Source organism: Carassius carassius, chromosome 4 (genome assembly GCF_963082965.1).
Source record: "Carassius carassius chromosome 4, fCarCar2.1, whole genome shotgun sequence".
In the NCBI taxonomy this organism is placed as follows: domain Eukaryota; kingdom Metazoa; phylum Chordata; class Actinopteri; order Cypriniformes; family Cyprinidae; genus Carassius; species Carassius carassius.
The window spans coordinates 33,455,130-33,469,822 of record NC_081758.1 but is presented as its reverse complement, the minus strand read 5'-3'; the positions used below and the strand labels follow the sequence as shown (position 1 = coordinate 33,469,822).

Genomic DNA, 14,693 nt, shown 5'->3' with positions numbered 1-14,693 from the left:
TATGTTCATATTTGTTTTGTTCATATTACATTGAGTTGTATATACACATTATTTGAATTAAATTAATTTGACAGACAGCATTCTGTCAACATCATTGGTCAACATCAGACAGCTGATGTTGACCAAGCTAGCGCCAACCAACGTAACCAGAGCTGCCAACTCTCAAGCATTCACCGTGAGACACACGCAATTGACTCTTTTCACACGCTTTCACGCCACACATCAATTTTCTCACGTACAGAAAAACCACGAAGCAAAGAGGACACGGAGACCAACAGACTAGTTAGAGCAGGTTACTTATGATATAAAAAAATGGGTAAGTTATAGTTAGCTAATTATCAAACGCAGCTACGGTTAGCCATCGCTAACATTAGCACGTTTATAGAACAGCCTTCGATACATTTCTATGTTATAACTTCCCGAAAAAAAATACACAAACATATAAAACTAACTTCTAGCGAAATACTAACAGCATCTAACTTACCAATCCAAAAGAAATGTTGCAAGTTCGGTGTCGAACCTCATTTCTTTCAGGTCCATCAGTTGTCTCCAGCGATTGAAAGCAGTGCCGATGTTTACTCTGGTTCGGCTCCTTTTCTTATCGGATTTGATTTGTGATTCCGAGCGCGGTTGTTTCCCTGTAGTGGGTGGTGGTCTCTTGCCAAGGGCTTAAGTCATCCTTGCGCTCTCTTCCCTGAACTGAAGTAGTGGGCTGTACTTTCCACATGATTGACATCAGGTATAAGTACGCCCACAAGCCGTGCGAGTTATTCGTGTATTGCAGGTTGGCTGGTGGTTATGTTGCCCGCATACTGCCTCCCATGGCCGAAACTGGTATTACGACACCTGTCGGGCCGGGGCTAGTAATGCTACTGCTAATTAAGGTTGATATCTCTGCAGCACTATAACTTGACATTTTTTTAATTACATCATCGCCCTTATTTCTTCTCATACTTTTGATGCGTGTAGGTAATTTTTTGAATATTTTTACCTAAATTTTTGCACATGGCACCTTTAAGAAAAGAGTAATAATTTTGAAAAATATGTCAAATCATGTACATTTGCGATGACTTGAGTACATGAGATGAGGACTCATGTTACTAGCCTTAAAAATCCAACATAATCAAAAATAATTGCAAACTGCCCCTTTAAAACATTATTTTATACCCTTTATTCAAAGGAAAGGTCACACAAAAATGAAATTCTACCCTCTTTTACTCACATTCATGTTGTTACAAACATGTATGACTTTCTTCCTTTGTGGACCACTAAAAGTGAATTTTTGAAGAAAATATTGGTCGCTGACATTTGTTAACCATTGTGACTAAATCACTGAGTCAGTGAGAAACAGATCAATACTATTTGTGATTGAATAATTCAAACATATTTTGTGAACTGGATCAACTGATTCAACTCATAAAAAAGTTCTGAATATTGCTATTGAAGGGTTTTCCACCAGTTTTATGGGGGGGGGGGGGGCAGCATACATGAGAATGAGTAAATAATGACAGAATTTCCATTTCAGGTGAACTGTCCCTTTAAGCTTTATTCTTCATGGAAACTGTTGGCTGGTCCCCACAGTGTAGGAGATTTCAGGTTTTGTTAACCTTGTAGGGACACTGAGATCGTATAGAGATAGCACAAAATCTGACCCACACATACATACACACACACACACAAACACTGCTGCGGACCTGATCTGGAGTCACAAATACTGGAAAAAAAGACAAAATTAAAAATAGATTTTCATAAATACACAACTCCCTCGCCCTCTCTCTCTCTTTATGTCTCACACACTCTGTTTCTACACAGAGTCATGGATTTGATGTCTAATCTAATCTCTGTTTCTCAGATTAAGATCTCATTAAAATCTCAAATTATACTTGTATACCTCGAAACCTCTGCCTCAGCGCAACTTTCCAGTGCATTACCCTTGCTAGCTGTCCGTCCTCATCCTCATCAAACGAAAGGCTTAGTTTAGTGATCCTGCTGCCTGGCTACACAACGTGTGTTGCTACGGTTGTCTGTTTCAAGAAATAGAGGAATCAGAAGAACATTGATGATGCAGATGTTGAACACACACACCTGCGCACACATACACACACATGCCAACTTCAATCTTCTCTTTCCTTCCTCACAGTGTCCAATCCATTTTAGCCTCTCTCTCTCTCTCTCTCTCTCACTATCTCCTCCCAAAGCTCCCAAATCTGTTTTTATTTTTTTGTCTATTCTTCTCTCCTGTCCTCTAATGAAAAGTGACGTCTCATTTTATGCTTCATGACTCAACCTCACTGAACAGAGAAGAGAAACACAAGACACAGCAGAACAGAGAATACAGTGTAAAGGTGTCAGCATCTTACAACAAAGACCAAAAACGCAAAGCATGACCAGTGTAATCTGATTCACAAATGCACACACTGCAAAATTCGAAAGAAATCAGTCGAACAGACTTATAGTTTTTGTGGTTTGAGTCACTCTAATGAACTTAAAGGACTTTGAAAAAACACACATCTAGGGGTAATTAATGTTTGTTTTCTAATTATTATTTAGATAAAAAATGTAAAATATATATATATTTTTTAATGAATTTATTTTAAAATATTCTAGATATTAACGTAAAGCTTTGGAGTTCAAGAAATTCATATGGAACTTCAATAAATGTGTAAAAATGTGTATTAAATGCATTTTGATTTTAATGATATGCTCAAATATATTCAAGTATTTTAATGTTGTCTTGTTAAACTCCAGATTATTGTTAAACTCCAGATTAAAGGTGAAGTGTGTGGGGTTTGTGCTACTAGCACCACCAAACAGAATTAGAAAAATATCAGTTAAACAACAAATCCGTAGTCCTGCCTACAATTCAAGTTCACATGTCAGACTGTACAAAAAAACAACAACAAAAAACAGGTACCTCATCTGACTGCAAATAGTCATTTTTTCAAGAATTGCATTTGCTAAGTAATAAAATGCATACCTCACATTTAAGCTGTGCTTGTCTTTATATATGTAATGTTTCTTTATTAAAACACTATTAACGCCACTGTAAATACTGACAATTTTAATACTAACCCTGACAATGATGCTGATCGTCGTATGCAGGCACAGTTTGTGTTGTGCGTGGACTGTGAGTAAACAGTGAGCAATGATTTCTGATGACACGAGAGCTCCAGGTCTCAGCAGGAGAGAAACGCTAAACCTGCAGGCCAGCGCCACCAACTGGTGTGACATAATGCTTTCAGACTCTAACGCATCCATCTCTCTCACACTCTTTCTTTTCCTGTCTGTTTCTTCTTGTCTTTTCCCAATGTTGCATAAAAGATGCCCAAAGGGTCAAAATAAAGACTATGCTGTACAGACTGATATAGTGTGTGTGTGTGTGTGTGTGTGTGTGTGTGTGTGTGTGTGTGTGTGTGTGTGTGTGTGTCGGTGTGTGTGTTAAATTTGTATCTGTCTGTGTGGACACAGGTGATATTCGCGAAGAGATTTTCTCACACCTGTCATGCCCGAGAGAGTGGCTTACACAACCTGCCATCTGCGTGAGTGTGTGTTTGGGGAGGAAGGGGGATAGATGATTGTAAGAGAAGATAGGAAAGAGAAATATAAGAAGAAAGCAAAAAGGGGAACTGAGAAATGCACTTAGGAAGCTCAACATATGTAGCCAAAGTTAAGCCCAAGTTACATAAAAATCCCATTAAAGAGCGCTCCACCTTTACAAACACACTCCTCTTTCATAAGCAAATCTCATCCTACACTTTTTATCCTTTCACCCATTATCCCCAATAAAAGGGTTTATGTTCATATTTCGGTGCTAAGCTTGGAATTTCTCAGAGAAAGGCTGCATTAATTCGACCAAAAAACAGTATCATTATTAACTTACATTATTAACATTTAAAATAATTAATTATTATTTTAATGTATTTTAAAATGTAATTAATTGCGCAATGTCAAAGCTTAATTTTCACCAGTCATTGCTCCAGTCTCCAGTGTCACATGATCTTTCAGAAATCATTCTAATACTCTGATTTGATGTTCAAAAAACCTTTCTTTTTTTATCAGTGTTGATATTTTTGTGGAAACCGCATTACTTTTTTAGAATTCTTTGATGAATACTGTCTTTACTGTCACTTATCAATTGAATGAATTCTTGCTGAATAAAAGTATTAATTTCTATAAATTATATATAAATTGCATTATAATATGTCTTATGTAGCATGTAGAGGGATCGTGGTAAAAAAAAAATCAAACCGTACTGTTCTCCACACATGGTTCGGCATGCGCTAGGACCACGGTTCAACTTAAATCTGACAACGCATCTATGGTTTGTTTAATAAGACAAACAGGGTTCAGCTAATGCATATTTCTGTTGATGGATGCACATTCTGCACATTCATCTTTATAACTCATCCGTTTAAATTATATTAAGCCTTAAAGTTCTGCATAATTAAGGGCGTGGTCACTTGAGTGACAGGTGGATTGCAGCTGCTGTCACCGCTGTCGAGCTAGGTGGGCGTGGCTTCAGCTACCAGCTCCCGCCTTTTTGCCCATTTTCGATTGTCCAGGAGAGTCGCACGGTGATGCGCTGCCAAGATGATGATGGCCCGCTCTGCACACTTTAAGCTTCAAAAACACTCTTCACGAGACTACGCGTGACGTTTTTATACAGTCATGGTGAAAACCCATGCCACAGAATGCGTGCAAATAGAGCTCTCTCTGAAGTATTGTGTTTAAATGGACAAATTCACACAAAAAATATGTAAAAATGCCTTGTCTTGGTGAGCATCCTATAGCAGACATAGCCAGCTAAATGTAGGCCTACTGTATCAGTGCACTGGATCAGTGCATTATCTTAAAGTGACAGCACTTTCTTAATATTGATCAAACAGCAACAACAAAGAAATCACTCACTGCTCTTGACTGAATAGCTTTTTTATCTTTAATAAAGACTAATCTTTAATTTGTACAGTCAAATATGCAATGCTGTTTTACATTTGATTACTTTATTCAATTTCTATAACTAAAAACTAATGTTAGACACACCTAAAAAAACTGAAAATCAACAACGGCAAATGGTTGTGCACACACACCATTATTATTTTAGTTTTACTGTGCAACATGTTCATAATACCTCCTTTTTACTCATGAAAATTGGAGCTGGGTTTTATATTAACTGATAACCTAACACTCAAAATCCAACAGACACTTAAATACAGCTTAGGTTTATATTATATACAAGAGTTGGAGGGGTACATGCATAAAACTGGATTACTATGGAGAGAGAAAAGGTAGAGATGGAAGAAGTGTTTGAAATGGGACCCCAATGAGACCCTTGACACAATTTGAGGACTGGTTTAGAGGTGGAGGAGAGATGCTGGAAGAATCACTGAAGGGCCTGATGAAATTGTTGTTGTAGCTGAGGGTTTATGTTTAAACTTCTATCGGAAAATCTATATTTGAGTTTTCTTCCTCTGTAGCTCTCTTTATATATATATATATATATATATATATATATATATATATATATGATTAAAAATAGACATTTTTAGCAGTCAGAGAGGCTCAAATTAAGACCAACAAAAAACAAGATGTCACCAAATACTGTCAGAAAAGAGGGAAATACTGATAATAGTCATCGTTAAATGTCTTAATTGAGTCAGCATTACATTAACAAAATCTTTTTCCTATTTCAGTATTTTCTGACAGACCCAGACAGAAGATAAGTTGCCTTGGAAGCGAAGCGCAGCAACTGTGGCTGAAAGGAAACGTTGGAACACAGCGACAGCATGTGAGCAGTAAGCGATGGGATGCATTCAACGGTCAAACGGTAAGCAGTGGTTTTGGGGAAAAAAACGCACCTTAGCTGTGGTGTTTGTGAGGCGTGATGCAGCGACAGGGTTGATATAAAAAAGCTGTTTGGTTTGAGGGGGGTGGGACTCCACCTTAGAGAAACAACAACAGCAACACAAACAAGAGTTTGGGTTCAAGATGGAGGTTAAACGGAAGTATGTGACCTCTTCTGACTGAGGTGTGTCTGTATGTCTTTAATATTGAATTATTTACCTGAAAATTGGTTATATTGTCAATTTCTATATTGTGTTGCATCTCTTTTAAACAGCTTTCATTTAACTTCTATTCAGTTAAAAACGGTATTGGATATGAAAACAGCTGTGGTTCTGCAGATATGTCTTAGAAAGGTGTTTGTTAGACAGGTGGCCATCAGACAGATATATGTCAGACGGAAAGTGTTAAAAGTCAGAGATGGACTCACCCTGACGAAGCTGGCAGGAAACCAGCCCTCCTCCTCCTCGATTTGACCCCACCACCAGTCCTTATTCGAGGCGTCCAACACCTTTATGACATCACCAGCCTTGAAGGCCAGCTCCCGGTCAGCCATAGTCACATGGTCCCATACTGCCTCGGCATTCACTACAGAGCCTCCGCTGACCAACTACAGAAAGATATATGGAGCAGACGCAGGATAAGCTACAGGAAGTCAACAGTTACATAACATCACAAACATTCAGGATTAACATCAAACAGTCACATCCTGGCTTCCACTCCACAGTCAGCTCTCTGGAAACAAAACTGACGGGTGTTGAGATATAACTCTGTATCTTTGGATTTGTTTCAGCTGCTTTGGTTCAGTTTTGAAAAAGGGGGAAAACGAGGTTGATAGGATAAACAAAATACCAAAAATATTTTTTTTTTTTAGCTGAGACAAGTTGATAGTCATATTTAGTATTAACAGCAAAAAACTGAGATTGATAGAATTGCTTAATGTTTTTGAAAGATGTCTCTTATGCTTACCAAAGCTACATTTATTTGATCAGAAATACAGTAAAAACTGAAATATTAAGAAATATTTTGTACAATATAAAATAACTGTTTTCTATTTTAATGTACACTGTAAATGATTTCTGTTGTTTACACAGTATTATACTGTAAATCTCAACAGTTTCTTGCTGTATAAGCTGTGTACAGTGTGTTACTGTAGATTTGGTTGTTTTCACAGTATTATATTGTATTCTCAACAGTTGAGTACTGTGTACCCGGTTGACAGTATGTTACCGTAGAATTGCAATGCATTCTGGGAAATTATCAATTACTGTGAATCAATATACAGCAGTGCAAACTGACCCCGAAAAACACCACACAGAATTTCGCAGGTAAAACTGCTATTCCTACATAAAAAAAAAATTCAGGACTGGGTGATATGGATTAACACTCTTAATTTCTGTCAGTGGGGGTTGCAAGAGAAGCATTTTAAAGAGTTTTTCCTGTAATGTCGGAAACATCGTGTCTTCTCTGCGACCTGGAAACGTGCTTCATCTGGTGAGTAATACATAGTAATATTTTCATACAAACAGACATTCTAGCTAATAGATTTAATGTTAGTTTAGAATAGCTGACCTTTATTTCGATATTCAAGGTTTATACTCAACATTTTAGTGTATGTGTACAGTACTCTTTCAATGTAGTCTGCGACATGTTACTGTAAATTTAAATACAGTAATACGAAATGACCGCGAAAAACAACCACAAACTGCCATTTTGTGAAGAACTCTTTCAGTTCTCTGAGCAACTTTGAGGGTGCCTTCGCCTCGCGACACTGTCTGTAAAGTTCGCCGTAAATATCTTGTAAATATCTTTGTTGTCTGCAAACCAAAATGTCAGTAATAGCGTTAATGTTAGTTTAGAAGAAGTGCCGTGCGTTGATGTTAACAGGGGTAAAGTTAGTGAACATCGGTCCTGAGAGCCGCAGCCCTGCAGAGTTTTTCTTCAGCCTTAATCAAACACACCTGAACAAGACAATCAAGGTCTGAAGGGTTACTAGAATGCTACAGACAGGCGAGTTTTAATTAGGATTGGATCTGAACTCTGCTCGCCACCCCGTTCTATATCATCATCTTCGGAAGACATATTAAGTTATTTTTGATTAGATCCGATGGCTTAGTGAGGGCTCTATAGACCCCAACGTCATTGAACTTCTCAAGATCCATAAAGGTATTAAAAACATATTTAAAACAGTTCATGTGAGTTCAGTGGTTCAATCGTAATATTATAGAGCGACGATAAATCTTTTTGTGCGCCTAAAAAATACAATAACGACATTTCAACGATATTTAGTGATGGGTGATTTCAAAACACTGCTTCAAATCTTTTGTTTCGAATCGGTGATTTGAATCGCGTGTCAAAATGCCAAACTGCTGAAATCACGTGACCTTGGCGCTCCGAATCACTGATTCGAAACAAAAGATTCAAGTTCAATGTTCAATGACGTTACTGTCTATAGAGGCCTCACTGAGCCATCGGATTTAATCAAAAATATCTTAATCTGTGTTCCGAGGATGAACGAAGGTTTTACGGGTGTAGAACGACATGAGAGTGAGTAATAAACCCTTTAACACCAGGCGAGAGGGATGTTATTAGGTTCATGAGACTCCAAAAAAAAAAGATCAGACTACTAGGGCCCAACAAATTTCACTTCATTCACACACTTTTGTTACAAATTAATTTCCACTAGTAACACCAATGGGCTTTTGCATAAATGAATGTTTAGAGCTTATCCCTTATTGTGACATGACTTATTAAAGATGATGCTACATATTGTGATCACAAATCTTTTTATTTTTTTCTATTTAGAGGTTTCTTGTCAGGATAAATACTGAAAATTCGAAATGCAATTCTGAGTTCAAGGTGAGCAGAAAGAGCGGGAGGATTGTTGGGAGGAAAATCACAGCCTTAAACCTACAAGCTTCATATTTCGTCAGGGAGTTTGCACAATATGTCTGGCAGAATCATTAAGGTAAGAGTAATAATAGGGGTGTGCAAAGGAGCAAAGCAATATCTGTAGTAATCTCAGAATTATTTGTGTCTCAATTTGTATTTAGAAAAATCTTAAAAATGGTGGAAAAGGCCAGAAATAACCAAATGTTTGTGAAAAAATGAAGTCCGTTTTAAAATGTAATTCTGTTCCCTTCAAAGTTTTCATTTAACAAATATGGTTTGTATAACTCACAGAATTTATATATATATTTTAAATTATAATTGTAACATTTTTTTAAACAAGTAAAACAATACCTGATTTCTGAAAGACACACCGAAACAGCAGTGCGGTTATTTGATTTGCAGGTGTGCTGTGCTCATTTTATTCATGGAGTTTACACTCATTTTTGTTTCATAGGGCTGATTGAAATGAACAAAAATTATCTTGATAAAATGTTTCATATCAGTCATATCATATCAGTTTATATATTCATTAAATGTCTTTCCTGAGGTAAGTGTAAAATTGCTTGACATTATTGCTTTCGGTTTTGGCAACCAGATACATCACAATGTGAATTACTTTTTAACGGATTAGTTCACTTTCAACTGAAAATAAACACAGTCTGAGAAATGTTAATCAATATCTTGACGAATCCAAATTTTATAATGGCAGTGAGTGATACCAACGAGTATGAATCTGATGAAACTGCTTCTTTCCCATCATTTAAAGGTGTTGATAATGTGAGGTTTTTGATGATTAGTTGTATGTTTGGCCTCAACGATTGATTTGTGCTTATCATTTCTTGCAGGATTATCAGAAGCGTGACTTTTTCCACATGACACCAGCCCTCCTCACTTGGCCTTCATCCTCACCTTCTTTCTTTGTTCTACTGAGTTGTGTAAGTTTGTATTTTACCTATTAATTTTTTCATGAATTGTTCACTGATTTTAATTACTAATTATGAATTAATTAGTCGTGTTTAAAAACAGATTTTTATTGTTGCATTATGTCACAGTTATTTCAATTTTTAATTAAAATTGTTCTTCAGTCTTGTTTTTAAAACATATTTTAATGTTGTATTATATGCTATTATTATTATTATTACTAATGTATTGTTCTGTGGGGTTTTTTTAATTATAAATTGTTAGTTAGTCTTGTTTTTAAAAGACATTTTATTGTTGTATTATATACTATTGTTACTAATGTATTGTTCTGTGATTTTAATGATTTATCATAAATTGTTAGTCTTTTAATTTGTTAGTTAGATATTTGTCATTATTTTTTTTACTAATGTATTGTTTAAAAATTTTAAATAAACTGTTTTGTGCAATTAAATCTTCAATTGTTCTTTTTCCTATTTCCCATCAGCAGTTGAACTAGCACTTTTACAGGTTTTCTACAAATTCTAAACGTTATACAGTAGCACTATAAAAAAATTAAAATAACATTTCATAACTGTATAATACTATACAGTATTATTAAAAATCAACAGTATAATACTGTACTTTAAAATGGTAAAAAAATACAGTAAAATGCTGTATTCAATATTACAGTAAGCTAAACACTACTGTAGTTAGTATTACAGTAATTGTACTGTTGAATGAAATACAGCATCTCCTGGATAATTGTTGCCAGTAAGTTACTGTTAATTTGACAATAAATCTTTTACAGTGTACTTTCAAATGTAATGTATTCCAGTGATGGCAAAGCAGCATTTTCAGCAGACTCTACTCCAGTCTTCAGTGTCACATGACCCTTCAGAAATCATTCTAACATACTTTAGTGCTCAAGAACTATTTCTTATATTATTTTCAGTGAGGAAAATCATAACACTGTTTTGACATTTTGTGATGAATATAAAGATTAGAAGAATATAGCATTTATTTGGAATAGAAACTATTTTAACATGATATAAAAGTCTTTACTGTCACTTTTCAATTTAATGTGCTTGCTGAACAAAAGTATACATTTCTTTAAAAAAAAAGACAAAAAAAAGACTTGGTTTTAAACTTTTGAACAGTAGTGTATAATAAATATTTTTTTACATTCACATCCATTCTATTGTTACAAAATTTTGCTTCTAGGCAACAAACATATTTATGCAAATCTTTTATACAAATAATTTACAAATAAAATATATCAACTATATCAAACTGTTAAACTATCCCATTATTGAATTGTAAAAAAAAAAAAAGCTAGTTATAAGCACTGATCTACATAATGACTGGATTGCTCATAGCTTTCTGAACAGCAAAAACCTTGACCTAAAATCATACGATTTGAAGAGTATCAGTCACACGGGATTAGTATTAAAGATATGTGTATGTAAATTAATTTTTACTTCAGATGTTATCTGCAGTGTTCATGGTCTTTTCGGACAGGATAAGTGATGTAATGAAAATGCTTAGGTGGGTGTATATAACATAAAATATATTTTTTCTATGTACTTAATTATGAAGGAAATATTAAACATGAATATATATCTGGTATTAGTATCAGAAATTGATTTGAATATACAATAAATATTGCGATATAACCCTCTATTACTATATTGCTCTATGTTGTTTTGAAACTCAAATCTTGGAAATTAAAAAAGTTCATACCGTATATAGTCAGCATTATTTCTCTGAATAAGTTATGATGTGTAGGTATTTAATGTCCTGATTGAGCAACATCTAATTCAGACAAATTCTATTGCTTTTTACTATCATTACTGTTTCCATAGGAGTAAAATGTATATACATATGTTGAAATATTTGTTAATTTAACCAGAGTTTAAATCATAAACTGCTTCAATATTTTTTTTGGAAACATCTGCAGTTAGCTTACTTTATAATAAATACAACAAAATTACATAAACAGTGAATAACTGCACAAGGCAAATTAAGGTATGCATATACAAAGCATACAGTACGTTTTCTCATTAAAATTGTGTGATTTTCTATTAATTCAAAAAAATGTATAAGAATTCTAGGGAATACCAATATTGTGGCACGATGGCTTCACTTCTATAGATAATTTTAATAGATCAGTGGTTATAACAGACTGCTAGTTATTGGCAACAATTTCATTCAAACAGCACACCTCAACCCAACCAAAACATTCCATTGTGACTGTTAATTTAATGAAATATACCGAATGTGGCTGTCACCACCAGTTGACACCCAGATTGTGGCTGTTCTCTTCTGAACCGGTTACAAATCAGATCTGAAATGAACTGGATCTCACGGTTCCTTTGTGTTCATACAGGAAGTAAGTGACAATGTACAAGGTCACAGAGCCTTAGAGACGCTGTGCTTGAGTAACCATGGCTTCCACGCTCGAGTAAAGAAAAGAGGCGTTATAGTATTGCTTCCTGCTGACTTTCACATATACAAGCCCATGACAGTGACTTGAGATGATGGCTGGGTAATTTTCTACACAGAAACACTCATACATAATCAGCTCCAAGATTTCACCCCTACAACTCCAGGATCTTTTCCTCTCTCTCTCTCTTTCTCTCTCTCTCTCTATCTCTCTCTCTCTGTTTCAGATGCAGCCAAGCTGTAAAAAAATATCTTTTGCAAATTTAAAGAGAAAAACATTTTATGTTGTCAGCAGAAAGAGTAAAATCAGTTTGATTTGTATAAAGCAACTGCATTTGATACACATCCCCGCAGTTGTTATCTCGGTGTCACAACATGCTGTGGTTAAATGTGAAGAGTTCTCGGCTGATCTGATATCTAAACTCCATTGCTGCTGTTCAAGTGTATATGTGTACATGTGTGTGTGTGTGTGTGCGCGTGCGATGACATGCAGATACACACAGCCTTTAAGGGCTTGAATTATCGGTCCACCATCAATATTCTTTCTATTTACTGTACAGAATTTTCTTCAGAGGTGATATGTATCTGTGTGTGTGTAAACACATTATTTGTGTCTTGTACCTGTTTCTAATTGGATATGGTGACTGCATCTGCATTACTTGCTCGACGATGAAACAAATGGCTGTTTATGTAAGTGAATCACTGAATGATGCACTCAATTCATTCAGCAACGAATTACTATACTATCATTACTATGTTTCAAAGTGATTTGCTGTTGTTAATTCTGCTGTAGTTTATTTGAAACTATTTAATTAGCAAACCCAAAACTGACAAAATTACTGGCAAATGTGTCTAAAATCTGTTTTTTGAAAAATAACTTCTTGCTCACTCACTTTTACAATATAAAAGCAATATCTCATTTGATACTGTGCTGTTTTTGTAAATATCAAGACAGCTGTAATTGCCTGAGATACTATTACCTGTGTGATATTGCTTCATTAATATATTTATAATATGTTTTATTATTAATTATAGACTGGGTTAAAAACATCAATTTCTGGGGGTTTTTGGCAACCAACGCTGGGTAATTATTGGATAGAACACATGCTGGGTAATTTTGACCCAGCTTGTTGGGTTTTATATTAACCCATTTGCTGGGTTGTGTTTTGACATAGTGCTGGGTCAGTCAACTAATTGAAGTTTTTTTTTTTTTTTTAATAATACAAATGCATTCTAAAATCTGTTTTATACAGGACAAGAACAGATCACATAATTATTATTTTTTTATTCAAAGTCAAGTCAGTCTTTAACAATCATAAAATCTTCACAAACATTCAGTAAAGGTTTTAGGACATGACAGGAGCAGTGAGAGCAGCCAATGAAGAAGAAAACTGCTATCAGTAGGCTGTTCATTAAATGAAGTTATAATCATGACTTATCATTTATTTGTGTTTGAAAAGTTAGATCAAAAACAGCTTTACCTCGTGCTGTCTTGTCTGTCAGAAACTTAAGTTTCAACCCGTCAAATGCACAGCGCAACCACACCTGCAACACATTAGATCGATAGTGCTCTGTGACGAGTTGGGCGAAGCCGAGAGCCATGGGAACGGAGCGAGGCTGGTGGGGTTTGTGCGCAGCAGTCTATTTTCAGTTTTGTGTTTATTTTTGTATTAAATTATGTTTAAATGTTCACCGGTTCCCGCCTCCTTTTTCCTGATCTACAAATGTGTTAGAAAACTGAAAATAGCATGATGGTCCCTCACGGACAACTACCACACACAAACAGAACCAAAACAACATAAGGTCCAGGCCTGGTCCTGGTCCTGGCCCTGGTCCTCCACTGTTGTTACTCCTCTTTTTATCCTTCCGAAGCTCCTCCGTGGGACTCGAGACCAGTGAGTGGAGCAGGTGTCGCTCATTATCATTACCTCCATCGGCGGAGTTCCCAGCAGTGATGCGCGGGTCAATGTATTAATAACCCGCACCTGACCGACGTTTACAACTAACCCGCCCGCAACTCGGACCGCAAAAAAAGGAAAAGCAAATATTGTACCCGACCTGCTTCCTGACCCGCATTTTTTTAGAAGTAAATGCTCATCATAGCGTCATTTGGCCATAGACGTAGAACTAGGCAAAAAAATATATATTATATTCTAATTTTGTCAAGAATTATAAAACAAATCGTCAATAAGCTCATAATTTGTTCTAAAATAGTCTAGTCTGGCTATGTCTATTTTGATGTTTCTGTTCAGCAGACAGTGAGGTTCGGGTTTGTTCCGATCAGAGCTCGTGAGCGGAGAGTGCATTTCTCCATATATTACGCTATGCTCACTCATTCCGCGGGGTCTCGCTCAACCCAGAATGGCCTACTGGTTCGAAAATATGCAAGGAGACATTTAATTGTTTAGTAATAAACTGGTGTTTTCTGTGTTGCTGCAAAGATGAAGTTGACGATGCGGACTTGCCACGCCAGAGAGAAATGCACATTTCATATGGATTACATAATCAGAGAGTTATTTTGGTTTTAATATTTTTCGTTTAAAAGTAGACATTTCAAGCTTTCTGTAATATATAGCCTATATTTCTCAAATCTGTGAGGCACAAGCTGAGTTTCAGCGCCC

The 14,693-nt window shown here is 35.7% G+C and overlaps 1 protein-coding gene across 3 annotated transcripts in view; it reads right to left on the bottom strand.

Moving 5' to 3' along the window:
- The window catches only part of LOC132139874 (rho guanine nucleotide exchange factor 9), a 34,989-nt gene that overhangs the window by 13,011 nt on the left and 7,285 nt on the right, over positions 1–14,693 (bottom strand). For 2 of the 3 annotated variants that reach the window (XM_059548539.1, XM_059548540.1), the window contains exons 2-3: positions 6,269–6,448; positions 5,856–5,939 (exon numbers count right to left, since the gene is read on the bottom strand). In XM_059548539.1, coding sequence (XP_059404522.1) covers positions 5,856–5,939; positions 6,269–6,448 — 264 coding nt within the window. The remainder of the gene's footprint in view (positions 1–5,855; positions 5,940–6,268; positions 6,449–14,693) is intronic. The other variant, XM_059548541.1, reaches the window with a different exon arrangement.